The 26744-nt window shown below is 54.6% G+C and overlaps 1 protein-coding gene across 3 annotated transcripts in view; it reads right to left on the bottom strand.

The window, feature by feature from the left end:
* The window catches only part of smg6 (SMG6 nonsense mediated mRNA decay factor), a 48966-nt gene that overhangs the window by 4813 nt on the left and 17409 nt on the right, over positions 1-26744 (bottom strand). For 2 of the 3 annotated variants that reach the window (XM_072701446.1, XM_072701448.1), the window contains exons 11-15: positions 18139-18252; positions 17746-17929; positions 15683-15899; positions 8154-8333; positions 3344-3502 (exon numbers count right to left, since the gene is read on the bottom strand). In XM_072701446.1, the coding sequence (XP_072557547.1) occupies positions 3344-3502; positions 8154-8333; positions 15683-15899; positions 17746-17929; positions 18139-18252 (854 nt within the window). The remainder of the gene's footprint in view (positions 1-3343; positions 3503-8153; positions 8334-15682; positions 15900-17745; positions 17930-18138; positions 18253-26744) is intronic. The other variant, XM_072701447.1, reaches the window with a different exon arrangement.

The raw sequence follows: 26744 nt of genomic DNA, 5'->3' as shown, positions 1-26744 counted from the left end.
CGGGATACAGGAAGTGGAGAGGGATAGAGAGGGGGAGGATGGGCAGATGCGTGCGGGGCAGGAGACAAAGCAGACGGGGCGGAAGAGCAGCGGGGGAGCCAGGGCAGCCTGGCGGATGGAGAGCAAGTCTGAGTGTGGGAAGGGCGAGCAGAGGCAGAACAGGCCACGGGGCCAGAGAGAGCGGCCAGCGGGCCGGACGTGTGTGTTTGTGTTTCACTCAAGGGGACACACACACACACACACACACACACACACACACACACACACACTCACACACACTCACACACACTCACACACACTCACCGGAGCGGGTCTCAACTGGCAGGCAGCCATGCAGACACATTTTCTCATAGACACAGGCAGATGCGCTTGGTGACTTATGAGGCATGGCGGGGGGGGCGGCACAGGGTAAGAAGTAGGACACAAGTTAAGCTGCACTGTGATCCATCCGCAGGGTCAGAGATGGAGCGTGAACACCTGGCAACCACACCCACCTACACACAGTCTCTCACACACACACACACCCATCCCGACGCTCACATACACACACATACATACCCAGACACACACAGATGCACCTACGCACACATGCACGCTGATGTTCCGGCAGTGGGATTAGGCACGCAGACACATCCACCTGGTGCCGGTCGGCTGCGGTGCCACATTCCTGCGCCCATAACATCACAGCTAAGCCACGCGACCCCCCCCCCCCCGCCCTCCGATGCGAGGATTTCTCTTGGATGAGAATCATTTCCTGTGTCCCAGTGACAGCTGGACGTGCCGCCAGAACACTCTGCGACATCCCCTATCGGCTGGGCCAGTGTGTGTCCAGTGAGGGGAACACTTGGGCGGGCAGGCGGGGGGGAGGGGGTCCATTGTTTCAAATCTGGAAAGCAAGTCCTCTAAGGTCAGGAGGTGCAGTCAAGGGCTGGCTATATTTAAACAGCCATTAAGCATTCTTATACACCTACGCTTACATCATCGCACATTCCTGTGCATACAAACAGTACACAGCCACTGGTACGGGGCAGTGAACAAAAACATGGGGGAACGCAGGGACGCGCGTCGAGTGGCCAAGCGGAGTGTGAGGCAGGAAGGCACAATGCCAGCGAGACTGCGTCAAAGCATGTGAGCAAGTAAGTTGCGGCCAGGAAGGTCACAACCTTTCTTCTAGGGAGCAAGGCTTCCTGCGCTCCAGCCAAGGTCGCCACCCACGCTCACAGGCGTGTACACACGGAGCAGCCGTGCCACTCGCCACGTGTGAGCGAGCACGCGTGTAGGCCCGCCATCCGATGCGGCAAACAGACAGAGACAGGCAGACAGGCAGGCCGGCAGGCAGACAGACAGGCAAACAGACAGGCTGGCAGGCCGGCAGACAGACAGACAGGCAGGGCGGCAGACAGACAGGCAGGCGGGCAGACAGACAGGCAGGCCGGCAGACAGAGACAGGCCGGCAGACAGACAGACAGGCAGGCCGGCAGATAGGCAGGCAGGCAAACAGACAGACAGGCCGGCAGACAGACAGACAGGCAGGCCGGCAGACAGACAGACAGGCAGGCCGGCAGACAGACAGACAGGCAGGCCGGCAGACAGACAGGCAGGCCGGCAGACAGACAGACAGGCAGGCCGGCAGACAGACAGACAGGCAGGCCGGCAGATAGGCAGGCAGGCAAACAGACAGACAGGCAGGCCGGCAGATAGGCAGGCAGGCAAACAGACAGACAGGCAGACAGATAGACAGGCAGGCCGGCAGACAGGCAGATAAAAGCATCTTCAGCACGCCACCGGGCTGGCAGAAACCAAAGAGGGTGGTAATGTTGCAGCTGACAGTGGTTTTAATGATGCACACATGTAAATGAGTACTCATGTGAAGCTGTCCCCCCCCCACCCTCAGAGCACCATCAAAAAACAGAAGTGGAAGCAAACAGGAGAGAGAGAAGGTGGGAGATGAGCGTGTGAGAGCGGCTGTACGTTTATCGTGAGGAAGCGTGTGGGAAAAAGAGAAGAGAAGAGGCAGGCACTCAATGCAGACCAGCCCGCTCACGTGTGCTCACTCTCCTGCCCCCGGCCCAAAGCACACGTGTTTAAAGCATCACGGCCAGGCTGAGCATTTCGCTTCGACTTGTCTTTGGCCCCAGGAACCCACACGTACAGGTCACAGGTACGAGGGAACGTTCTCTGTTAACAAGTCCAGAGACTGCCGGAGTGTGTAATGAGAAGCGAATGGCAGTTTGTGTGTGTGTGTGTGTGTGTGTGCACGTGTTTTTGTTGGGCCCCGTCTCTAATCAGGGCCCCACCTCACGGGGGAGGCTCAGCATGCTCAAGGGCCCACGATAAATCACATCTGGCCTCCGACAGGGACACACACACGGGGACCCGGCTCAGCCGGCGTATGTGCGCCTCCCGCGACTGAGGCTAAGCTAAGCTGGCGGATCCGGGCGAGCGGCTCGCCTTGGCCGAATGGATTGGGGTCCAATGGGGTGTCAGGGAGGATTTGGCAGATTCCACGGCATGAAAGCAAGGATACGGCCTGGCTCACGATGGAGTCCACGTCCCCGACGGCCTGCTCTGGAGCACTCAAGAGCATTTTTATTTACACGAATGCAGAGAAAATCACAGCTATTTCCATTACAATGTGTGATCCCTACAAAACTCCTGCTGACAAGGTTTGCGCGCTGTCAGATCTAAGAGTCATTCACGCATCTTTGCTCCATTCTCCGGGTCCTTCTATCTCTACCCTTTATATTCCCCGTCTTTCCATCTCTCTCCAGAACCAACTCCCCCCCCCCCACCTCAGCTCTTTTTCAAGCTTCAAGTCCCCACTGGACTCAGCCTCTCCTTCTCTCACACATCTGGTCAGACAGCTGTGGCTGGCTACGTTTCAAGGCAGGGGTGGGTTGGGTGGGGATGGGGGGGGGGGGTATCCGGTACAGAGCCCAGGGCACCGTTAAAAAAAAAATAATAATAAAATAAAGGGGTGGTGGAGAAACCAAAAAAAAAAACTTTTTACACAAGAAAGAACTGAAAAAAGAACTCCCCAAATCAGCAGCCTCTCTCACTCTATCTATCAAAGTGTCCTTTGCACACCATTAAACTCCATTAAGCAGTACTGCAGTGAGGGGCTGAGGGGTAACGGGGGGGGGGGGGGGGGGCTTAGGGGGAAAGAGAGGGCAGAAGTTTCTAATATCCAGTTTCCAGATTTCGAATGCATTCATCAATCCTGCCCCCGGGTCGTTTAAACGCGAAGAGGGCCGGAATAGAACTATTGTTTTGCCTCCAAAAAGCAGCTGGGTGGAACCCCAGGGCCGGTGTGCATGGGGGTCGCGACCTGGACTCGCCGTACCTGGATCTTGTCCTGCCGCTTCTGCTGCAGAGCCAGCTTGTGCGCCAGCGCGTGCCTCCGAGCCCTCAGCTCCCGGATGTCATCTTCGCTGCCGTCTCCATCCACCTCGCCCTCCGACAGTGACTGCGAGGACTCCGCTTCCACGATCACGTCCTGCTCCTGGCCCGGGGTGGGGGGGTGAGAAGGGGGGGCACAATTAATTACTGATACTCCTTCGAAAAGCAGCTTGCAACGTTTACACAGCTGAAAAAACCCGCCTCGATGGCGAGTTCGGGTGGGGTCAAAGGTCGCGACCCGGCGTGTGACGTCAACTAGACGGTGGGGACATACACACACACACACACACACACCGGACAGCAGGAGAGTCAGAAGCAAAGGGACTGCATGGGAGGTGGCCAGGGGAGAAGAATGGAGTGAGAAGGAAGCGAGGGTGGAACAGGGCCTGGGGAAGGTGAAGCAGGCTCCTCTCGACACAGGAAGCCCCTGATTAGCGCTAACGAGAACTGCAGGCCGCATTAATGCAGCCGCACACACCTCCTGCCATCTGCAGCCACTGCACGCTCTGCCAGACATCGTAAAGCACGCAGGCCAATACACAGACAAACACAGGCAGTGTGCACGAGCTGCACCGTCACACAGCCTCGACAGAGGGGCCACACGCAGGCTCTAGGTAACGGCGTTCATGTCCACAGAAACACATGCAAGCACTTAGAAGCTGAACCGTATCAGACTGGGAAGGTATGCGGCATATTTTGCCTAATGAGCAGAGAGACAGAGGGAAATGGTGGAGCAGAGGGGACGACTGAACACATCCCAGAGACAGTGAGGCAGAGAACTGAGGGTGCGGCCGTCATTGGGATGAGCCAAGCTACATCAGCAGGAGGTTTGTAGGGACGTTCCTGGGCCCAAGGGGATCAGCTTTCAATGGGCACAGCTGACGGCAGCGGGACAATATGGCTACAGCTGATCTTTTATGAAGACGCAAGGTATTGGAAAAGTTCTAAAAATGCCAACTGTGCCTGTAGCTGGCACTGCTGATCGGGGCCCAGGGAGAGAGTGGGCAACAGTGGGGCACACCATTTCAGAGCAGCTGTAGATAAAGCATGATGGAGCTCATGCTGGTGAACAATACAGACATGGTACAGTGTAAGCCATACAGTGACAGGACTACAGTGGAGTGTAAGCCATACAGTGACAGGGCTACAGTGGAGTGTGAGTCACACAGTAACAGGGCTACAGTAGAGTGCGAGTCGCACAGTTACAGGGCTACAGTGGAGTGCGAGTCACATAGTTACAGGGCTACAGTGGCGTGCGAGTCACATAGTTACAGGGCTACAGTGGCGTGCGAGTCACATAGTTACAGGGCTACAGTGGAGTGCGAGTCACATAGTTACAGGGCTACAGTAGAGTGCGAGTCGCACAGTTACAGGGCTACAGTAGAGTGCGAGTCGCACAGTAACGGCTACAGTGGATTGTGAGTCACAGTAACAGGGCTACAGTGGATTGTGAGTCACAGTAACAGGGCTACAGTGGAGTGTGAGTCACAGTAACAGGGCTACAGTAGAGTGTGAGTCACAGTAACAGGGCTACAGTAGAGTGCGAGTCACACAGTAACAGGGCTACAGTAGAGTGCGAGTCGCACAGTAACAGGGCTACAGTGGAGTGTGAGTCACAGTAACAGGGCTACAGTGGAGTGCGAGTCATACAATGACAGGGCTACAGTGGGGCGCGAGTCGCACAATAACAGGGGTACAATGTAATATGAGTCCTACAGTGACAGGAGTACAGGGGAGATTGAGCCCCACAGTGACAGGGGTTCAGTGGAGTATTGAGCTGCAGTCAGCTTTGAGGGGACTCCTACAGTTCACATACTTGTAATTGTTCTACACTGAAGCCTTTAGAGTATCTCATCAGGGAAAACTGCTTTGATGTTATTATAGAGCAAGTCTGTTTTCATGCCACAAAGATGCACACTGCAGCATGTGGTGTCAAAGCTGCCAACCTCACACCGGTTTCAGAGCCGCATAAGCACTCTGGTGTGAAGAGGAATTCACAGGCTCATCACAGCCTGCTGGTGTAATGCGGTGCGCTGCTGAAAACCGTATTTGTGTGTGTGACCAAGGTCATGAACAGCCAGGTAGCACACAGCTAACAGAGCACACTGAACAGAAGGGAACTCTGACAAGGTCAGAGGCTGAAATGACATGAGCACGGTGTGAACAAACAGGATGGGGAGGATCAGAACAGAGACGCACGGCATCTACGAGCTGCACTGAACAGAGACGAAGAGCATCTATGAGCTGCACTAAACAGAGACAGAGAGCATCTGTGAGCTGCCCAGACCAGAGACAGAGCGCATCTGTGAGCTGCCCTGACCAGAGAGCATCTGTGAGCTGCCCTGACCAGAGAGCATCTGTGAGCTGCCCTGAACAGAGAGCATCTGTGAGCTGCCCTGAACACAGACGGACAGCATCTGTGAGCTGCACTAAACAGACAGAGAGCATCTGTGAGCTGCATTACACAGAGACGGAGAGCATCTATGAGGGACACTGAACAGACGGGGGAAAATCTGTGAGCTGCACTGAACAGAGACGTATAGCATCTACGAACTGCACTGAACAGAGACACAACATCTATGTGCTGCACTGAACAGAGATGGGGGAAAGTCTTTGAGCTGCACTAAACAGACAGAAAGCATCTGTGAGCTGCACTAAACAGAGACGGAGAGCATCTATGAGCGGCACTGAACAGAGACGGGGGAAAATCTGTGAGCTGCACTGAACAGAGACAGAAAGCATCTATGAGCCGCAATGAACAGAGACGGGGGAAAATCTGTGAGCTGCACTGAACAGAGACAGAAAGCATCTATGAGCCGCAATGAACAGAGACGGGAGAAAATCTGTGAGCTGCACTAAACAGAGACGGACAGCATCTATGAGCTGTGCTAATCAAAGACGCACAGCATCTATGAGCTGCGCTAATCAAAGACGCACAGCATCTATGAGCTGTGCTAATCAAAGACGCACAGCATCTATGAGCTGCGCTAATCAAAGACGCACAGCATCTATGAGCTGCGCTAATCAAAGACGCACAGCATCTATGAGCTGCGCTGAACAGAGACAGACAACATCTATGAACTGCACTGAACACAGACACACAGCATCTGTGAGCTGCCCGGAAGAGAGATGGAGAGCATCTGTGAGCTGCCCTGAACACTGATGAACAGCATCTGTGAGCTGCACTAAACAAAGAGCATCTGTGAGCTGCATTAAACAGAGACGGACAGCATCTGTGAGGTGCACTAAACCGAGATGATGAGCATCTATGAGAGGCACTTAACAGAGATTGGGGGAAAATCTGTGAGCTGCACTGAACAGAGACAGAAAGCATCTATGAGCCGCAATGAACAGAGACGGGAGAAAATCTGTGAGCTGCACTAAACAGAGACGGACAGCATCTGTGAGCTGCGCTAATCAAAGACGCACAGCATCTATGAGCTGCGCTAATCAAAGACGCACAGCATCTACGAGCTGCGCTAATCAAAGACGCACAGCATCTACGAGCTGCGCTAATCAAAGACGCACAGCATCTACGAGTTGCGCTAATCAAAGACACACAGCATCTACGAGCTGCGCTAATCAAAGACGCACAGCATCTACGAGCTGCACTAAACAGGTTGGAGCTTTTGGGAGGGGCAGGAGGGTCAAAGGGAAGTTTACCCAGCTGGGAGACTAAGAGGCTCAGACAAGCCTCTGATGTCACCCCCCTCCCTAAATTAACCACCCCCCATTTCCTGCTCCTGATGCAGTGATGTCACAGGACAGCTGGGACCATCACGACAAGCCCCCCTCCCCCCAGGGAGAGAGGACAGTCAATGGAGCACGTACGGCACACAGAAATTCACAACACCCCATAGACGCCTGTGTACACACTCATGCACACACCCACACCAATGAAATAGCACTTATTGTGTTATCCAGCTCCTATAAACTAATTCTGAATGTGACACAGACTAGCCGCCACTGGTTATGGAGGTATCTGGCAAGAGCAGTCAGTCAGCCTGTGGGAGGAGACTTCCTCACCATCTGACCCGCAGCACCTCTCCTGATTTTCTCCAGCCACCCGTCCACTGGCCGACACGCTCATTTATTCACAGGTCTGTGCCACATCTCGAGTACATGCTGAACATGGCGGCCTTTTGGAAACGTGACACCCAGCACCCACCCCCCGCCATGCTTCGCCCATCCATCTCCTGCTGATCACAGTATCCCCCCCACACACACACAGAAATAATGTGACACACACAGACAAGACAAACACACACAAATGTGACAGACACACACACACACAATGTGACACACACACACACACACTGTGACACACACAATGTGACAGACACACACCCACACACACAATGTGACAGACACACACAATGCAACGGACAGACAGACACGCACACACGATGCGACAAACACACACATATACATGCACACAATGTGACAAACACACACACACCATGTGACACACTCAGTATGAAAACTCTTCAAAAAACAAACAGGCAGCCGGAGCCTCATCCGAACACACTCTTCAGCTGTGATCACAAATACAGATGAGTGAGGAAACACACACACACACACACACACACACACACACACACACATAGCAGTAGCAGCAAAGATGCCCAGCAAACTGCATATAAAGCCCCCCCCCCTCACACGTGGCCTCTCACTCTCCTACCCCCACCCCTCCTGGATCTCTCTAACCCGGCTCCCCCAATCTCCCCACACCCCCCTCCTGGCTCGCCCCATACCTGATTGTCTGCCTGTTTTCCCTGGCGGTTCCCAGCTTCCGTTCCCAGGCTGGGGGGCGGGAGCGTCGCCACAGACACATACTTTCCACCCTTGAAGGCCAGAAGCGGCTCCTCCTGCCCACACAGAGCCTCCAGGAAGTACTTCAGGACTGTCACCCGTTTACAGTCTGCAGCAATCCCCTGTGCACAGGCAGAGAGGGCGGGGTTAGACAAGGGTCCCGTCTCCCTGTGGACAGGCAGAGAGGGCGGGGTTAGACAAGGGTCCCGTCTCCCTGTGGACAGGCAGAGAGGGCGGGGTTAGACAAGGGTCCCATCTCCCTGTGGACAGGCAGAGAGGGCGGGGTTAGACAAGGGTCCCATCTCCCTGTGGACAGGCAGAGAGGGCGGGGTTAGACAAGGGTCCCATCTTCCTGTGGACAGGCAGAGAGGGCGGGGTTAGACAAGGGTCCCGTCTTCCTGTGGACAGGCAGAGAGGGCGGGGTTAGACAAGGGTCCCGTCTCCCTGTGGACAGGCAGAGAGGGCGGGGTTAGACAAGGGTCCCATCTCCCTGTGGAAGGCGCGGGGTTAGCCAACAGTACCATATCTCTGTGGGCAGGGAAAGGGGGTGGGGTCAGCAAAGGGTCTGATTTTCCTGCAGACAGGCAGAGGGTGGGGTTTATTGTGGATGTACCACTTATAAATCATTATAAAAGATGCAACTGGTAGATGACAGCACACGAGAGAAGCAACCCCAGGACCAAGGGCCATGTGCAAGACACAGTTCCACTGGCAACGTGACACAGTATGTGTGTGTGTGTGTGTGTGTGGGGGGCGACGCACACACACACACTGGTAAGGTTTCACCTGGCGATAAGCAATGGAGAGAAACTGCAGATCTCCCGCATCTGGCCCTTACCTTCCCCTCCTGTAATGACTGTGGCAGATGAGCTCACAGGACCCCAGGGAGTCCAGCACAGACGCCAACGGACGGCCGGCCGGCCAGGCGAGCGAGCAGTGCTGCGGCCCCTCAGCTGTCAGACTGTTGGTCTCTCTCACTGATATTCCAGAAAGACCTGGATGCCGAATCTCAACAGCTCAGAGTCGAAATGATCACCTTCGTTTGGCTATTAAGGCGGCGGCTCACCGGAAGCTGTGTCTGAGCAGCAGAGAGTGGAGAGACCTGCTCTCAGACAGGCAGAAAGCCGGAAAATACCACAGGTAACCAGCAACTGCTTTGGATATTACATTTGTAAAAGAACAATCTCCTCCTCATATAACATCTACTTGTCTCCTCGGTGCTTTGTCATAATCCCAAAACTCAACCCCATAAACCAAATTGGTTGATACTGCAGGAGGAAACGACCATGTTTGTCTGAGATCAGGCCTGACAACAGTAAACAGTTACCAAATAAGAGTCCATCAGCCACTCTCAGACTCGACCACATGCAACATCTCAATGATGAAACAAACCAGTCAGAGCTCTGGCTCAGTTCCTGCACAACTAAACCACTTTCACCCAAGGAATCCAAGGTCATGAATGATTTTAACCAGGACCTGGCACACAGTGTTTCAGGTTGACCTCATGGGATGGGAGTCTGGATCCCACAGTTTGGTTCAGCAGCCACTGGAAAGTGGGCACTGGAGGAATCCCCACCAGCAGGGCCATGGGGAGGTCCACCAGACAGACACATACCTCCACAGCAAGAAAACCCTGACAAGCAGAGCCCTCAGAACACTCTCTGGACACTTCCAAGTTAAATCCCAACTACCATCAGCAAAAAAAATGCAATTTCATATGCGGCAAATCTTTGCCAAATCATCTCTCAAACAAAAGCAAGATACATGAGCACAGTGTAAGGCCAGGAAACGTGGCACAGAGGCCACCAAAGGTCCATTTCCTCTTCTGATTGGAGAACCTGCTTATGAGAGCAAACTGAAAGATACCACATTTAAAAAAAGTTTAAACTGAAGCTTATCTTGCTTATGTAGATGACTGCATTACAAAACTTTTGCACAGACCCTCATTTTAATATAAGAATTGCTCTGCATTAGCAGCTAACCACACAACCAAACTAAAAGCATAAGTCTTTAGGGTTTCTCGCTTTATAGGAGCAGGAAGCTTGGGTTAGGATCTGTGAACATGTTCAAAAAGTTGCTGGTTCAAATCCCTTGGCTGGCAGAGCACCCATATCACACTGAGCAAGGCCACCCAGCCTACTCCAGGGCCTGGCTGACCCTGTACTCTCACCCCAAACTTTCCTCCCTTGTGTCACTTTGGATTAACTTTGAGTAAAATAAGATAACCATCATCAAATAAATAAATACATAAATCACAAAGACATGTATTTACCATGTGTCCATCCACGAAAAACACGTTACTGAAGGGAAATACGCGCCTGCTGCAGCTTCCAGAGGGGGCTGGGTTACACCCCCCAGTAAAAGTGTCCCAGGTATGAAGGACCCCCACTTCTCATTTCGGCTAACTCTTTGACTGTGCCTTCCCACAGTTTCTGCTTCGCAGCCTCTCGATATGGGACATCACCAGACAGTTTCAACAGGAAGTTGCCAGCCTCTCGCAGATTAAGCTGACTTCCCGTTTCTGCCGTGGCCTCACAGTGACTCTGAGATCCCATGACCCTACTGACCACCACCAGACGGGGCCACGTCACATGTGCGTTCGTACGTGCGCCGAAACCCTCCGTGGTCAGGCAGCCTCCCCACATCTCCCCACCCTCCTCAATTCGGCCTGCAGTCAGTCAAAGTTGCACAGCTCGTGCCTTCCTGACACAGAGCACCAGTGGCTGCCTAAGGGATCAACCCATCAGGATGTGACCATGAGCCGTTCTTTCAGCACAGATCCCAACAGACCTTTGACCTGCTGGCCAAACAAAGGGGTCGGGGAGGAGGGGACGGACGGGAATGTCCGCTAACCACACAGATGAGGACGGGACCAACAGGGTGCCAACAGCTGATGGTGTGACAGAGCTTAATAGCAATCTGATGACCTAGAACATCAGTCCGGTGACTTTATAAAAATGTGCCATCAGATAAGACTGAGAACGGAAGAGCTAAGATGTCTCAAAATACAGTCATATGGACACACTGTGCAGACAGGCAGAGGAGGGAGATGGTGACTTCACAGGGGACACATACAGGGGTCACCATCTATCCTAACACACAGCCAGGGAAAGCATGGCCCCACAGAGAGACTCACTATAAGAGGGTACAAAGACCCAGCATGAAAGAGCATGCAGGGCTACTCATTTACCAAATACCAGGTACAACACGCACTGGAACAGGGACCGAAGCACTGAAGAGTCACAGTGTACACTGTACATATGGATAACTTACACAACATTTAAGGAGTTACCAGTAGTCTTGTATGAAGTCAGTTAGTGAATTAAAGCTGGTTGAACTTTATGGTAGTTGATTAATGGCGAGGGAAAGCATGTGATGTTTGTTATGTACACTTGTCAAGGAACAACCCAACATAGGGAGCAGTGTCCCCCTGCAGCAGGAGGACACACTGCAGCAGGAGGACACACTGCAACAGGAGGACACACTGCAGCTGTCCCTCACTCCCAGCAGCAGGGATACAACTTAGGAAAACACACTGGTAATTAAGATGCGCCGCAAACCAGAGAACACACCTCTGCATGCGTGCAAGCGTGCGTGTGTGACAATACGCACTGAGTGTGTGGTTAGAATAAGGCCACATGTCTAAACCACAACTCCACATACAAACACAATAGCTTATCGAGAAGTGGCGCAAACACACCAAAGCTAGGCATCCTATTTGTGTGTTTTGAAATAGCCGAGCGCCGCGTCAGTCCCAGTCAGTGACATGTTACCTGGGATCCTGCACTCCGCATTAGCTTCTGGGTGTGTGAAGGCAGCTCCAGCCTACTGCCCTGGTCGCCATTCGGAGCAGGACAAGCGAACGTGTCTCTGACATCTGACCGGGCGCTGCTCATCACGGAAGGGTTTATCACCTAACTGTGTTTGCGCTGCCATTATCAGGATTATTCATTCAAGCATAACCACTGAGAGATGATATGCGTGTGGGTATTTTTTTGAGCAATCTCCTCTAATTATTTTAACGACTTTGCTAAGTGAGCACATAAATTCCCATTTAATTCTGGTAATTAAAGCTCGCCTGTCGATTGACTTGAAATTTCAGCAAGGGTATAATTGTCATAAAAAGCCTCTGACCACAGTTATGCTGTTAAGCCATAACACAAAACAGATACAGACAATTACTGTGCTGGGGGGGTGGGGGCAGGGGGCAAGCAGTGCGTCTGTGTGCTCGAGTTAGATTGTGCGCAAGTGATGGGGGAGTGCAGTGAGTATACCTGCGCTGCCCCGTCTCCGTCAAACACCGGCAGCATGGTGCTTACATGCGTAAACCCCTCCCTGAAGCAGCCTCCCAGCTCTGAGAGCTGTACAGGAGCCCAGGCGTCTCTGCCCAGGATCGCGAGGCAGAGGAGGAGAGTCCCGACCGGCAGCACCGATCACTCCCCAGCACTCTCTCCCTCAGGGCTGCTGCTCTTCTGATCTCAAGCCTGCCGCCACACACCTGAGGCCACCCCCCCCTCCCCCCTCCAATATCTCCCCGCTGCTCCCTCGAGTCTGTCCCGGTCCTGACAGTTCCATGGCCCCTGGGTTCTGCTTGCTAATGAAAACTGCCGCTTGATGCAAGTCCAGCAAGCTGACAGATCTCCACCGTGTGCCAGAGACGGTGCTGCTGGGGGGCAAACTCTCTTATTCTAAAATGGAAATGAGCTATCTAGCCCCCCCCCCCCCCCCCATGGCCTACGGACCCATGCTGTGGAATGGCGCCAGCATTGCTCCACCTGCAAGGCAGATTCTGCAGCTTCAAGGGCCCAGGATACGTCAAAAGGTGAAGGCAGAGGGGCAGGCTCTGACTCGGCGGTGACTCTCTAATCACACACGTGTTCATGGGATTCAAACCCACACGCATACCTGAAACTGGGTATTTTACACCAGCAAACCAAAACCTTTGCTGAGTGCACGAGTACAGGCCCATCTCCAGCGTGCCCCCCCAAACGGACGTGGCAAAAAACCCAGACAGAACTCACTGCCGCCAAAGAGTGAGAAACCATCGAAGTCGACACTTTCCGGGACACAACCAGCCACACGTGGCCGACTTGGGGAGCTAATCAGGAAGAGGCGAGAGGGGAAGGCAGCCCGATTAGAGCCTGTGACGAGGAGCAGCCGGGCATCGCGGCTGGGAGGGCTGGGGGAGGGGACGTGCTCCTCATCCATTCCGGCTTTTTCTTATGCCCTTCTGGGGGGAAGATTTTTTTTCCCCAAATTCACATAAAGTTTGAGATATTTGGTGATTTATAGAGAGAGGAAGAGAGGAAGAGAGAGGGTGGGGGGGGGGTCTTAAACATGATGCAAACCATTTGGAGGAGAGAGAGGAGTTTGCCAGCACAGGCTGCTCTGTTTAAACTGGAGAGGAAGTGACCGTATATACAGCATGCCAACAACGCTGTCTCTCTCTCACACACACACACACACACACACACACAAACACGTGCGCGCACACAAACGCGTGCACATACACACAGACTGAAATGCGCGCGTGCGCGCACACAGACACAGACACGCGCAGACACAGACGCGGACAGACACAGACAGAGACGGAGATACACGGACACACACACAGACACAGACACGCGCAGACACAGACGCGGACAGACACAGACAGACGGGAACAGACACAGACGCAGACAGAGACGGAGATACACGGACACACACACAGACACGCACACAGACGCGGACAGACACAGACGCGGACAGACACAGACGCGGACAGACACAGACGCGGACAGACACAGACGCGGACAGACGGGAACAGACACAGATGCAGACAGAGACGGAGATACACGGACACACACACAGACACACACACAGACACGCACACAGACACGCACACAGACACACACACAGACACACACATGTGCGCCATCCCCGCCCAGGTCAGCCTCAGTGTGTTTGTTATCTTTATATTCTGCTCCTCTACATCAGCACCATCATCACTATTATCATTAATACTATTGTTACAATCTGTGAGTCTTGGGGGCAAAGAGGCAGAGTTGAAGAATAAAACAGCAATAAGAAAAATAAAGTCAAGGAGGGGAAAATGAAAGAGGGGAGGGGAGAGGTCAGCGTTTTCCTCAACGCCCCTCTGTGGCCTAAACTCACAGCACTGAGAGCAGGACCTTCCCAGAGGGAGAAGAGAGAGAGAGAGAGAGAGAGAGAGAGAGAGAGAGAAAGAGAGATGCAAAGGGACAGCAAAGGATGAAAAAAGGGAAGAGAGACCGCGGAAAAGGGATGGCGGAGAAAAGCAAGGCATAGGGTATCGGCTCTGCTTGCTCACCAGGTCAGTGCCCCTCCCTGTGTAACAGGGTTCCTATGGAGCCCACCCACCCAGGGTACCGGCTCTGCTCGCTCACCAGGTCAGTGCCCCTCCCTGTGTAACAGGGATCCTATGGCGCCCACCCACCCAGGGTATCGGCTCTGCTCGCTCACCAGGTCAGTGCCCCTCCCTGTGTAACAGGGTTCCTATGGAGCCCACCCACCCAGGGTACCGGCTCTGCTCGCTCACCAGGTCAGTGCCCCTCCCTGTGTAACAGGGTTCCTATGGAGCCCACCCACCCAGGGTACCGGCTCTGCTCGCTCACCAGGTCAGTGCCCCTCCCTGTGTAACAGGGTTCCTATGGCGCCCACCCACCCAGGGTACCGGCTCTGCTCGCTCACCAGGTCAGTGCCCCTCCCTGTGTAACAGGGTTCCTATGGCGCCCACCCACCCAGGGTACCGGCTCTGCTCGCTCACCAGGTCAGTGCCCCTTTCCGTGTAACAGGGTTCCTATGGCGCCCACTCACCCAGGGTACCGGCTCTGGTCGCTCACCAGGTCAGTGCCCCTGTCCGTGTAACAGGGTTCCTATGGCGCCCACTCACCCAGGGTACCGGCTCTGGTCGCTCACCAGGTCAGTGCCCCTGTCCGTGTAACAGGGTTCCTATGGCGCCCCCCTACCCAGGGTACCGGCTCTGCTCGCTCACCAGGTCAGTGCCCCTCTCCGTGTAACAGGGTTCCTATGGCGCCCCCCTACCCAGGGTACCGGCTCTGCTCGCTCACCAGGTCAGTGCCCCTCTCCGTGTAACAGGGTTCCTATGGCGCCCCCCCTACCCAGGGTACCGGCTCTGCTCGCTCACCAGGTCAGTGCCCCTCTCCGTGTAACAGGGTTCCTATGGCGCCCCCCCTACCCAGGGTACCGGCTCTGCTCGCTCACCAGGTCAGTGCCCCTCTCCGTGTAACAGGGTTCCTATGGCGCCCCCCTACCCAGGGTACCGGCTCTGCTCGCTCACCAGGTCAGTGCCCCTCTCCGTGTAACAGGGTTCCTATGGCGCCCCCCCTACCCAGGGTACCGGCTCTGCTCGCTCACCAGGTCAGTGCCCCTCTCCGTGTAACAGGGTTCCTATGGCGCCCACCCACCCAGGGTACCGGCTCTGCTCGCTCACCAGGTCAGTGCCCCTCTCCGTGTAACAGGGTTCCTGCGGCGCCCCCAGCAGGGGCACAAACCCCGCCAACGCACGGTCTTCGTCCAGCACCAGCAGCTGTAGCTCCTCGTCTGTATCACCATCGCCATCCGCCTTGTAGAGTGGCACCTCCCCCAGGTGGACCCGTGCCAGCTCATTGCACAGGTCTGCCAAGCACTGCCACACGTCCGGGCTGCTGCTGGGCAAAAGGGGCAATGGTCAGACCAACACAGATGGGCTGAGGAACAGGGCTCAGATCACGGAGATCCAGAACTAGTCTGTTCCTGTGCCTTTACCTACAGGAAATGACATCGCTTACGATTACATGAGGGCCGGCAGTTAGCGACTGGAGACTGAGCCTGCAGCCTGTCTGTCAGCAGTTGAGATGTGAAGGGCATTATAAACGAGCAAAGGGAAAAGCCGATACTCAAATGGGGGGCAGCCGCATGTCCTGACTGACCAGTAAGGCGGGCAAGGGTGGGGCATGAGAGATGGGGGGGGGGGGGCAGCAGGCAGCTCTTTATGCACATCTGACAGCCCAAAGTCCAAGCAAGGGTTCTGAAGTTTCAACCACTGCTCAGGTCCCACTGGGCATCTCGAGTAAGACATTTCGTCCACATTTCTGTAGCAGCATGAAGGAGTGGAGCTGCTATCCATGAGAATCACTCTGGGAATAAAGGGCCAGTAACAGCCCTGACCTGACCTGCCGCGGCTGCCTTCCCACCCACAGCATGCAGAATCCCCAGCCTGCCCCCCCCCACACATCCGGCACAGGCTGAGTCACATGGTCACAAGCCAGTCGGATGAGTGCCCCCTCAGGTCAGGGGTCACGCTGGGAGGCCGGCACTGCATTCCTCTCCAATGCACCATGGCTCTAGATAACTGGCCAGGCCGAAGCCAACGTGTGTGTGAATGTGTGCATTCGTGTCTCTTATGTGTGAAAAGCAGATGGGGAACAACTGTAAGGACGCGTGTGTGTGTGTGTGTGTGTGTGCGTCGTGTGTGTGCGTGTGTGTGTGTGTGTGCGTGCGTGCGTGCGTGTGTGTGTGTGTGTGTGTGCGTCGTGTGTGTGTGTGCGTGCGTGCGTGTGTGTGTGTGTGTGTGTGTGTGTGTGTGTGTGTGTGTGTGTGTGTGTGCACGCGCGTGCCGACGCCGGTGGCTAGGCCTCAGGATTGTGTCGAGGGCGTGTGTAATGGATGTGCCCGAGTAAGAGAGTGCGGGGAGATATATCACACGGGGGGGGCAACGAGAGTGCACTGAGGAGGGGCCGATCGGTGAAGGAGAGAACAGCACTCTCTCCTGGGCCCTGCTATGTTTCCCATTATGTAAGCCCTGGTCACGGGCCGGGTGCCAGCAGGCAGAATGAAAGAGGCTCTCTGGCTTGGCACGCCTTGTATTTTCCTATCCTCAGCGCGGGGTCAGGGAGGGGTCAGGCAGCTGTACGGGGCGCTGGGGGGATTGTGGGGTCTGGGCCGGGCTCCAGAACCCAGAAGGCCCCGGGTTCAAGTACCAGCTGAAAGCAATCAGGGGGAAACTGGGAGTGCCACAGCTGCTCGACACAGGACTGTGCTGTGGCTCAACTCACCCCCCAACCGGCGTGCGTGTGCACACACACACACACACACACACACACACACACACACACACACACACACGCAGACACACACACACACACACGCAGACACACACACAAAAACATACCCAGACACAGAGATACAGACACAAACACACACATAGATACACATAATGACAGACAGACACAGACACATATAGGCAGACACACAGACACACACACAACAGGCAGCAGCACGTGACAGAATGTGTGTGTGAGGAAGACCAGATCGGGGGGCGGGCAAGACAGGAAGACAGAGAAATTCTCCAAAAATCAAGATGGGGGCCCAATTCACAGCCAGTGAGACACTCTGCGGACTGTGTTTGTAAGCGTGTCCTTCATTTGAGTCAAGGGCTGAGCTACTGTACCTGAGACACTGCATGTGTGCGTCTGTGTGTGCATGAGTGGGGGGGGGTTGGGGGCGGAGGTTCACCTGCAGGGTGGGGGCAGGTTGCTGGGTGGAGAGTTCCATTGCTTGGGGTGACCCAGCATCCAGTCGGACCACACCTTTACACAGGGCAGCAGCTCCCGCAGGTCGGGGGGGAAGTCAGAGACCCGTGGCATGCCACCCCCCTCCACTGGCAGGTCGGCCTCCTCGTTATCCGGAGAGCGAGGACCTGCATGAGGGCAAGGCCTGTGAGCTGCACGTATACACAGACACACAGACACACACACACACACACACACAGACAGACAGACAGACACACACACACACAGACAGACACACACACAGACAGACAGACACACACAGACACACACACACACAGACAGACAGACACACACATAGACAGACAGACAGACACAGACACACAGACGAGAGCCTTACTTGTGGGTGTGTCCCTTAGCAGCTCTGTGCAGCGCTGAACCAGCAGTGCGAACATGGCGAGTCCCAAGGCCGTACTCTGCTCCTGTAGAGGCGAACGCACCTCATCCTGACCCTCTGCAAACGGGAAGGGGGGATGGGCGGCACCTTCACTCAGCATCTAATGTTATTTTAACGTCATACGGGTTTCAACCCAACAATAAGATCCAATGTAAGGGGAACAGAGCTGCATCACAGTGTGACGTTCCCCCTCTTTAAATATGGCATATGAGTGTGATGGACGGACACAAGGCGTGTGCTACACATCCGCATGGTCACATGGTTAGACGGGACATCTGCCAGGGGCCGGCTCCTGTTACCCAGGGAGCCGCCAGCAGCACATAGGGGCTCCGCTAGCCGGTCCATGGCCACCCTCATCACTGACGTTAGCAGGCCGCCATGCCCCGGACTCTGGCAGCCATTAGAGCCGAGTGAGTGCACACGCTCTCTCTGGCCGCCGTGCCGCTGACTCCGCAGGCGTGAGAGCGAGGGCCGGCCCGCATTCCTGGCTGGCAGCGCACTCCGCTCAGCGACAGCTTGCGGCCGGCCGGCCTTCGCTGGGGAGAAGAAGCCCCCCCGCCCCTAGCACACGAGGGGGAGGGCGGGGGAGATAGAGGGCTGCCACAGACAGGCAGAGCAGCTGGGATGATTGAGCGAGACCCAAACAGAGGAAGTGAGAGAGACAGAGTAGTCAGGGATGGGGTGACACACCGACACAAAAGGGGCTGAGGAGAGACAGACACTGAGACTGTGCCCGGGGTCCGGGGCCCGGGGCCGGCGTCCGGGCAGCGCTCCCCCCGCCACGGCCGCCTGGGAGCAGGAAGTGTGCAGTGGGATAAGGCGGCCATGTGGCAGGATGTTATGGGTTTCTAATTAGAGCAATTCATCTGTCAGCGAGCCCTTGCACTCACAGGCACTTTCACCGTACGGCGTCCTGCGCCGAATGCAGGCCGGCCGCAGCAGAAACACGCATACGGGCACTGGCATGGGATGCACACTTCTGCACTGCGAGGCGCCGATTCGGGACAGTGTGAATGCTGACGGAGACTGCTCCCCGGACGGGACGAGGAGCGGAACAGGGGCCAGAGGCTCATTTCAATGAGACAGAAGTCCCCCTCCCGCCCCCCCCTAAGTGTTCAAATTCCTGCTCAGAGCTCAGCGAGGGGGCAGGGAACACAGGGCAGCGGCCGGGGGGATGTTTAGATAGGTGCAGGCTGCCACTAGGAAGTCCATACTCCAGCATAAACACAGGGCAACCCCAGCCAAGGGTGGGAGAAAGGGAGTGGGCACATCCCTGCAGAGACACACACACACAGAGACAGACACACACACACACACACACACACACAGACAAATACAGACACACGTAGAGAGACAGACACACAGACAGCTAAGCTCCAAGCCCCAACCCCAATGTCTGGGGCACTTAGACCACTCTCCTGCTGTAATATTACATTGCACTTCAGGCACACACCTACACCGGTCAGTCCGACTCACTGGCATGATACTCGGCTTTCTCCGACACTGAGGGCACTCATGTGGCACCTGAAAACAGCTGCCTTAGACCAGAGCTGCTAAAACAGGCCTGAACAGGAACCCGTGTCACTGCCACATGCCAGGGCGACCAGGGAGTCGGTCACCAAAGGAAGACATGTGTAGTCACCATGCCCCTATGGGAGGGGGAGGGTGGCCTGGGTGCGAATGAGACCACAGAATGACAACGCACCCTAAAGGAATGGTGCAGAGGTGCAATTCTGAGGAAGTGGGCAGAGCATCATGTTGGGGGGGGGGTTGGGAAAGATAGAGGGAGAGGGCCAGCTGGACAAGATCCACAGCCCGCGCCTGATACAGCAGCATGCCAGTAAACAGCTCCGAGGGTCTGGCCATTCCAGGAACGGCACCGAGCTGCAGCTGTGAGCCACACCAGCGGCCCTGGCTCCCACACGGCGACGCTGACACACGCATGCATGCACACACGCCCCAGCCAGATTCACACACAGATAAGAGCGCTGCACTCCAACACATCTCAGCTCGGGCTAATTCCTGCTAACAAGCTGCTGTATGGAGTCAGAGTCTCGTCACGGCTGCCCTGTGCCCCAGCAGGACAAGGCCGAAATCGGCAGGCCAAAAAACAATGAACCACATAAACAGCATTCAGAGAATATACACAGACGCGTATGCAGGTGACAGTGAGCTGAACAGGTGACGCCACAGGTAGGCCAGTGTCCAGTGCTAACCACTGCACGCAGGCTTTCTACCTCACCGTGGCCCATGGCCAAGCAGACAGGGGCCCCAGAGCATCCACAGCACAGGGATGAGTCTCGATGCCCTGCCGATGCCGTGGAGAGACAGAGACCCACGTAAACACAGCGGATCCTAAACGCAGCTGTACAGTTTTGCATGCTCGCTTTCCAGGGCCCATTCTGACAGGGGCGTCAGAAAAATGAGTAAGGGAGCTGAGAGGAACGAAGAGGAACACGGTGCAGTGCTATAAAGGCACAGTCCTCTGACGGGCCGCACATATATTAGGACGGCACCTCGCGCCTGTCTGGGCCGAGCTGGGCCAGGCCGGGCGGAACGCTGACATTACCCAGCAGTGGGAGGTTTATAGCATGTCAGGCGGCTTGCGATCCGCACGCTGAAGTAAAGCAGTGCCGCGGCGAGACGGCAGCGACCCACGCGCTAATCCCCCACGGACGGCCACCCCCCCGTGTCTGTCTGTGGGGGCGGGGGGGGCATTAGGCTAGTGTATGTGTCAGCGATGCGCGTTTTGGCTTAGATCGGGCCGCAAAGGGGAATGAGGAGGTAACACCTGGCCCCTGTAGCCTAAGGGAGGGGGTGCTGAAGTATAGGGGGCAGAAAGGCGGGGGGGGGGGGGGTGAGAAACTGAGGAGGAGCCTGGGAGAGTCATGCATGAAGGAAAATCCCCTCCAGTGACGCGGGGCCATCACTCCAAGCAGCATTTCAAACTGAAGGGGGGAGGGCAGCTCATGCTGGCAGGATGAAAGGCTCCAGAGCTTCAGAAGGAAGACGGGCAGCGTGATATTCAATCCAGCATTAGACCCGTATGTATCGCACCTTCCCAACACGCTGCCCCAAAGCTACGTTTGAAAGGAAATAACTGAAAAGATTAACATCAGCAAAAATAGCAGGAAAATCTATTCATTTCTGTGACGATGCGCGTGTGTGTATCTGTGTGAGTGTATGATGGTGTGTGTATCTGTGTGAGACAGTGATGGTGTGTGTGTGTGAGACGGTGATGGTGTGTGTGTGTGTGTGAGACGGTGATGGTGTGTGTGTGTGTGTGTGAGACGGTGATGGTGTGTGTGTGTGTGTGTGAGACGGTGATGGTGTGTGTGTGTGTGTGAGACGGTGATGGTGTGTGTGTCTGTGTGAGACGGTGATGGTGTGTGTGTCTGTGTGAGACGGTGATGGTGTGTGTGTCTGTGTGAGACGGTGATGGTGTGTGTGTCTGTGTGAGTCGGTGATGGTGTGTGTGTCTGTGTGAGTCGGTGATGGTGTGTGTGTCTGTGTGAGACGGTGATGGTGTGTGTGTGTGTGAGACGGTGAAGGTGTGTGTGTCTGTGTGAGACGGTGAAGGTGTGTGTGTCTGTGTGAGACGGTGAAGGTGTGTGTGTGTGTGAGACGGTGAAGGTGTGTGTGTCTGTGTGAGACGGTGAAGGTGTGTGTGTCTGTGTGAGACGGTGAAGGTGTGTGTGTCTGTGTGAGACGGTGAAGGTGTGTGTGTGTGAGACGGTGAAGGTGTGTGTGTCTGTGTGAGACGGTGAAGGTGTGTGTGTCTGTGTGAGACGGTGATGGTGTGTGTGTCTGTGTGAGACGGTGATGGTGTGTGTGTCTGTGTGAGTGTATGACGGTGAAGGTGTGTGTGTCTGTGTGAGACGGTGAAGGTGTGTGTGTCTGTGTGAGACGGTGAAGGTGTGTGTGTCTGTGTGAGACGGTGAAGGTGTGTGTGTCTGTGTGAGACGGTGATGGTGTGTGTGTCTGTGTGAGTGTATGACGGTGTGTGTGTGTCTGTGTGAGACGTTGATGGTGTGTGTGTCTGTGTGAGACGGTGAAGGTGTGTGTGTCTGTGTGAGACGGTGATGGTGTGTGTGTCTGTGTGAGTGTATGACGGTGAAGGTGTGTGTGTCTGTGTGAGACGGTGAAGGTGTGTGTGTCTGTGTGAGACGGTGAAGGTGTGTGTGTCTGTGTGAGACGGTGAAGGTGTGTGTGTCTGTGTGAGACGGTGATGGTGTGTGTGTCTGTGTGAGTGTATGACGGTGTGTGTGTGTCTGTGTGAGACGTTGATGGTGTGTGTGTCTGTGTGAGACGGTGAAGGTGTGTGTGTCTGTGTGAGACGGTGAAGGTGTGTGTGTCTGTGTGAGACGGTGATGGTGTGTGTGTCTGTGTGAGTGTATGACGGTGTGTGTGTGTCTGTGTGAGACGTTGATGGTGTGTGTGTCTGTGTGAGACGGTGAAGGTGTGTGTGTCTGTGTGAGACGGTGAAGGTGTGTGTGTCTGTGTGAGACGGTGAAGGTGTGTGTGTCTGTGTGAGACGGTGATGGTGTGTGTGTCTGTGTGAGTGTATGACGGTGTGTGTGTGTCTGTGTGAGACGGTGATGAAGTGTGAGGCACTGGAGGAGGGGCAGACTGACTGACTGCAGGTGGCTCCATCATCAGCTCCTGCCAGGAAAGCTTATCACCCTGGGGTGAGATGACTTAATGGGAAGGGGGGGGTTAGGTGTTGGTTATGGTAAATGAAATAATGGTTTGTTCTTATCTCTGCGTAGTGCCCCGCCCTGGGCTTCAGGCTGAGGACATCCCCAGCTTTGTTGTTCTCGTCTCCATCTTCTTCTCAACAAACCGTGACATGTTATTCTTTTGGCATTTTGTAAGCACCCTGCTCCAGATGCACACCCCACTCCCCACACACACTTAAATAAACTGAAGGGACACGTGACCGAATAAATAAATAAATATCTGAATTTGCCATGATGCACGACCACCCAAGGCTGCAGGTCACAGAGTGCCCTGCGCACAGCACTGTCCCACGCATGCAGGGAGGTGCTGCTAGGCTCCAAGTCCATCCACAGAACAGAATTCCCGCGAGTCCCAGGCCAGCTGTGAGCCGGCGTGACAGAACCGACATGAGGGCTTTCGGTCGATGATGGCTCTCTGTGAGCTGGAGGGCTGCAATGGCACACGCAGGACAGTGCCAGTCAGCTGCAGCCACTCGTGAGAGGATTTGCGGGCATTCTCCCGCAGGCAAGCCCTCCATTTCCTGGCCTTCCTGATTCACAGCTCACATGATCCTTTTCATCTAACCGTCGGAGCACCAGGGAGCAATGCATCATGGGAACAAAGATCGCTACCCACACTGTGGCAAAGATTCGAGAGGAGTGCCTGAAGGTGAGGTCCCCCCAGCTAGCGTGTGTTGCTGGCCACAGGTGACACGGGGCGGCCCCGGTAAGCGGGGGCCTGAGTGAGTGCCTGCTCCTCGTTCCTGACATGATTATACCTCACCACTGCGCTGCCATGCAAGCTCTTAAAAGCCAGACTCAAAGTGCTGCCCACTTATATAAACATGATGATGAGGACTACCAGGCGATATTTATACACCGCGCACAGTAGTCGCTAAGCGGTGTCAGGCACGTACTCTCTGTATATTTCACACGGCCGTATTAGCCTGTCACGGGGTCTGGCCTCCCATGCTCTCAGTGTGGTCTCCATCTCGGCCTGGCTCCCGCCCGGCTCCCTGGGGCCGGTGCCCACGCTGCTCTGCGGCGCTCAATCAGCACTTCTTACGAATTAAATTAAAGGCCGGCATGAAAAAACCCCGTTTCTCAGTTAAGAAACTGAGACAGGAAGAGAGAGCGAGAGAGAGAGAGAGAGAACAAGAGGCTGTGGGACACAAGAGCATCATGAGAAGAGTTGAGTGACGGTGCGTGTCGGAAGGGGGCCCAAGACTCATCTGTGACCTTTTCACACTCACTGCATCTTCGGGGATGAGCAGAGGAGGTCCAAAGAAAGCCACAAAGCCTCCCATCCATGCCGGGATGCCGTAAATCTGGTCACTCTGCTTCCTCACCCTCATCTTGGACAGCTGTTGCCGCAGCACACCATGCTGCCCTACTGTTGGCTACACCTTGCTGCGGTGACACCCCCTTGAAGCATGAGCATGCGAAGATACGTCAGATGGTGGGGAAAGGCAGGGAAGAGGGGGAGCGGCGCAGCGAGGAGAGCGAGAAGCCCGGGCTAGTGGGACAACGGGAAGGCAGGCGAGGGAGCTGCTGTGGTGTGACACTGCAAATGTGGAATGCATCATGGAAGTGGGAGAGTGAGGACAGAAACAAACAAAGACATAAATCCTGCAGACTGACACCACGACATCAGCAGAGACAGGCGGCACCCTCCCCCCACGCGGCACAGCCCCTCTGCACCCTCCCCCGATGCCGCCCAGTCCCCAGCACCCCGCCCCCCATGTGGCCCAGCCTCTCTGCACCATCACCACACCCTGAGCCACTTCTGCTGCTCTGCCCTGCTCCACACTCAGTGACCCGGCCATGCGTCTTGCTGTGTGCGTGTGAGTGTCCACTGCCTCCCTGAGCCCACCTCACAGAGGGAAGGTCCTGGGGGAAACTTTGGAAGTCCCAAGGATCCAGAGAGAGACGGAGAGCTGGGATCGGCATGGGCGGCGGCGGAGGCGAAGGGAGGAGGGCAGATGCAGAAGGTCCCTTAAGCCAAATGCTGATGAGTCCTGCTTCCCAATATGGCCACTCAGGGCAAAAAGTCAAACCAAAACATGGCTATTCAAATAATTAGTAAGTCAGGTTAGCTTATTTACACTCAAAATGAGCACCAGAGCTAAATGTAGAAACTCAAATATTCCTGAGGATTAGGAGCCTGGCTGAAACTTTCTGACCTGTTCTCCTGGGTAAATTATTTATTTTTATCCATATGCATTTTCAATCTAAGAATGGACTAGAGTGGAATAATACCTGTTCAATAGCACAACAGCAGAACTACCGATGTAGCTACTTCCTTAACCACTGCGGCACCTAGTGGCCAACATAATACTATGGACAGCCCATCACTGGCAACACAGAAGGGAGAGTGCCTCCATCAGCATTGTGACCACTGCCAGTGTCTCTCAGTCAAACAGCCTGACCTGACCTGCAGTGTCATGAACGAAAGGAAGTACTGTCCCAAAAAAGAAACTTCTAAAAGCAGGAATAACACATTCAAACAGCTTCCAGGCCAACTACCACATAGGAAGAGAGAAGACATTTAAAAAAAGAAAGAGGGAGAGAGAAAGGGACAACAGAAAGACGGAGAGAGAACAAGAAAGGTTTGTTTTATTAGACCTTAATAAATATCTGACAGATTTCCTCAGGAAATATCGCAGATCACATGTAAAATAGTTTAAGACTGATGTCAACTGCTGCAACATATGAAATCTATTAGTAAAAAGCCACAGCAGACACAGAGAGAGAGGCAGGAGGAGAGTGTGCAAGGGAGAGCAGCTCTCAAAGTCAGGCAAAAGAAAAAAAGAAATCTCACGGCCTTTCCAAATTCTTCGAGAGGTAAAAAAGTCAGCCAAGACACAAGAATCAGAAAAAAAGCAAGAAGGGGGTGGTATAGAGAGAGAACAGAAACACACACACACACACACACAGATCTCCACATCCTGCTGCAGTCAGGGCCAACACTGCTAGTGCCCAAACTCTGCTGCCAACCACAGAGAGAGATGGAGAGAAGATAGAGAAATGGAGGCAGGGTGGGGGCACCGTGCACGAACACTGCCGACAACCTGGGTGGGGATCACAAACACGATCTTGTGACAGCGATGACTGAGCCTACACCTTTCACGATGGAGATACAGGAATCCCAGAGCAGGGAGCCGCTTCAGAGAGAGAGAGAGAGAGAGAGAGAGAGAGAGAGAAAGAGAGAGAGAGAGACAGACAGAGAGAGAGAGAGAGAGAGAGAGAGAGAGAGAGAGACAGAGAGAGAGAGAGAAGGACCAAAGGGGGAGGGAGAGAGACAGGAGACCCAGGGAAACACTTTAATAATGAGCTGGAACTGGAGGGACACTGGAAAGTCCAGCTTTTGCCGAGAGTCTGACCGGGCACCGAACGGTCTGATTTGCCGGCAGACAGAACAACAGCAGCCTCCACCAGACAGACAGGTAGACAGACAGGGAAGCATCTAGATGATCAGCACTGCCATGCAGGCAAACACCAGAGAGGCACTGACACATTCCTGCCGCCACCACCAATACAGATGACATTTCATTGACTAAAACACCTTTACCCAGCAAAAATGCACCCACTGTATTCACTGAGACTGTTCAGAGCACAGTGCACCCCACTGCATTCACTAAGAGACTGTCCCCAGCACATTGCAGCCAACTGCATTTACTAAGAGCTCATCCCCAGCGCACTCCACCTCACTATATTCACTAAGACACCATACACAGCACACAACACTTCATTGCATTCACAAAGAGACCACCGACAACACACAGCACCCAATGCATTCACTAAAAAAAAAAAAAACATCCCTAGCACACT

The sequence above is a fragment of the Paramormyrops kingsleyae genome, chromosome 17 (assembly GCF_048594095.1).
Source record: "Paramormyrops kingsleyae isolate MSU_618 chromosome 17, PKINGS_0.4, whole genome shotgun sequence".
NCBI classification, from domain to species: Eukaryota; Metazoa; Chordata; class Actinopteri; order Osteoglossiformes; family Mormyridae; genus Paramormyrops; species Paramormyrops kingsleyae.
This window is presented reverse-complemented; position numbering and strand designations above follow the sequence as displayed.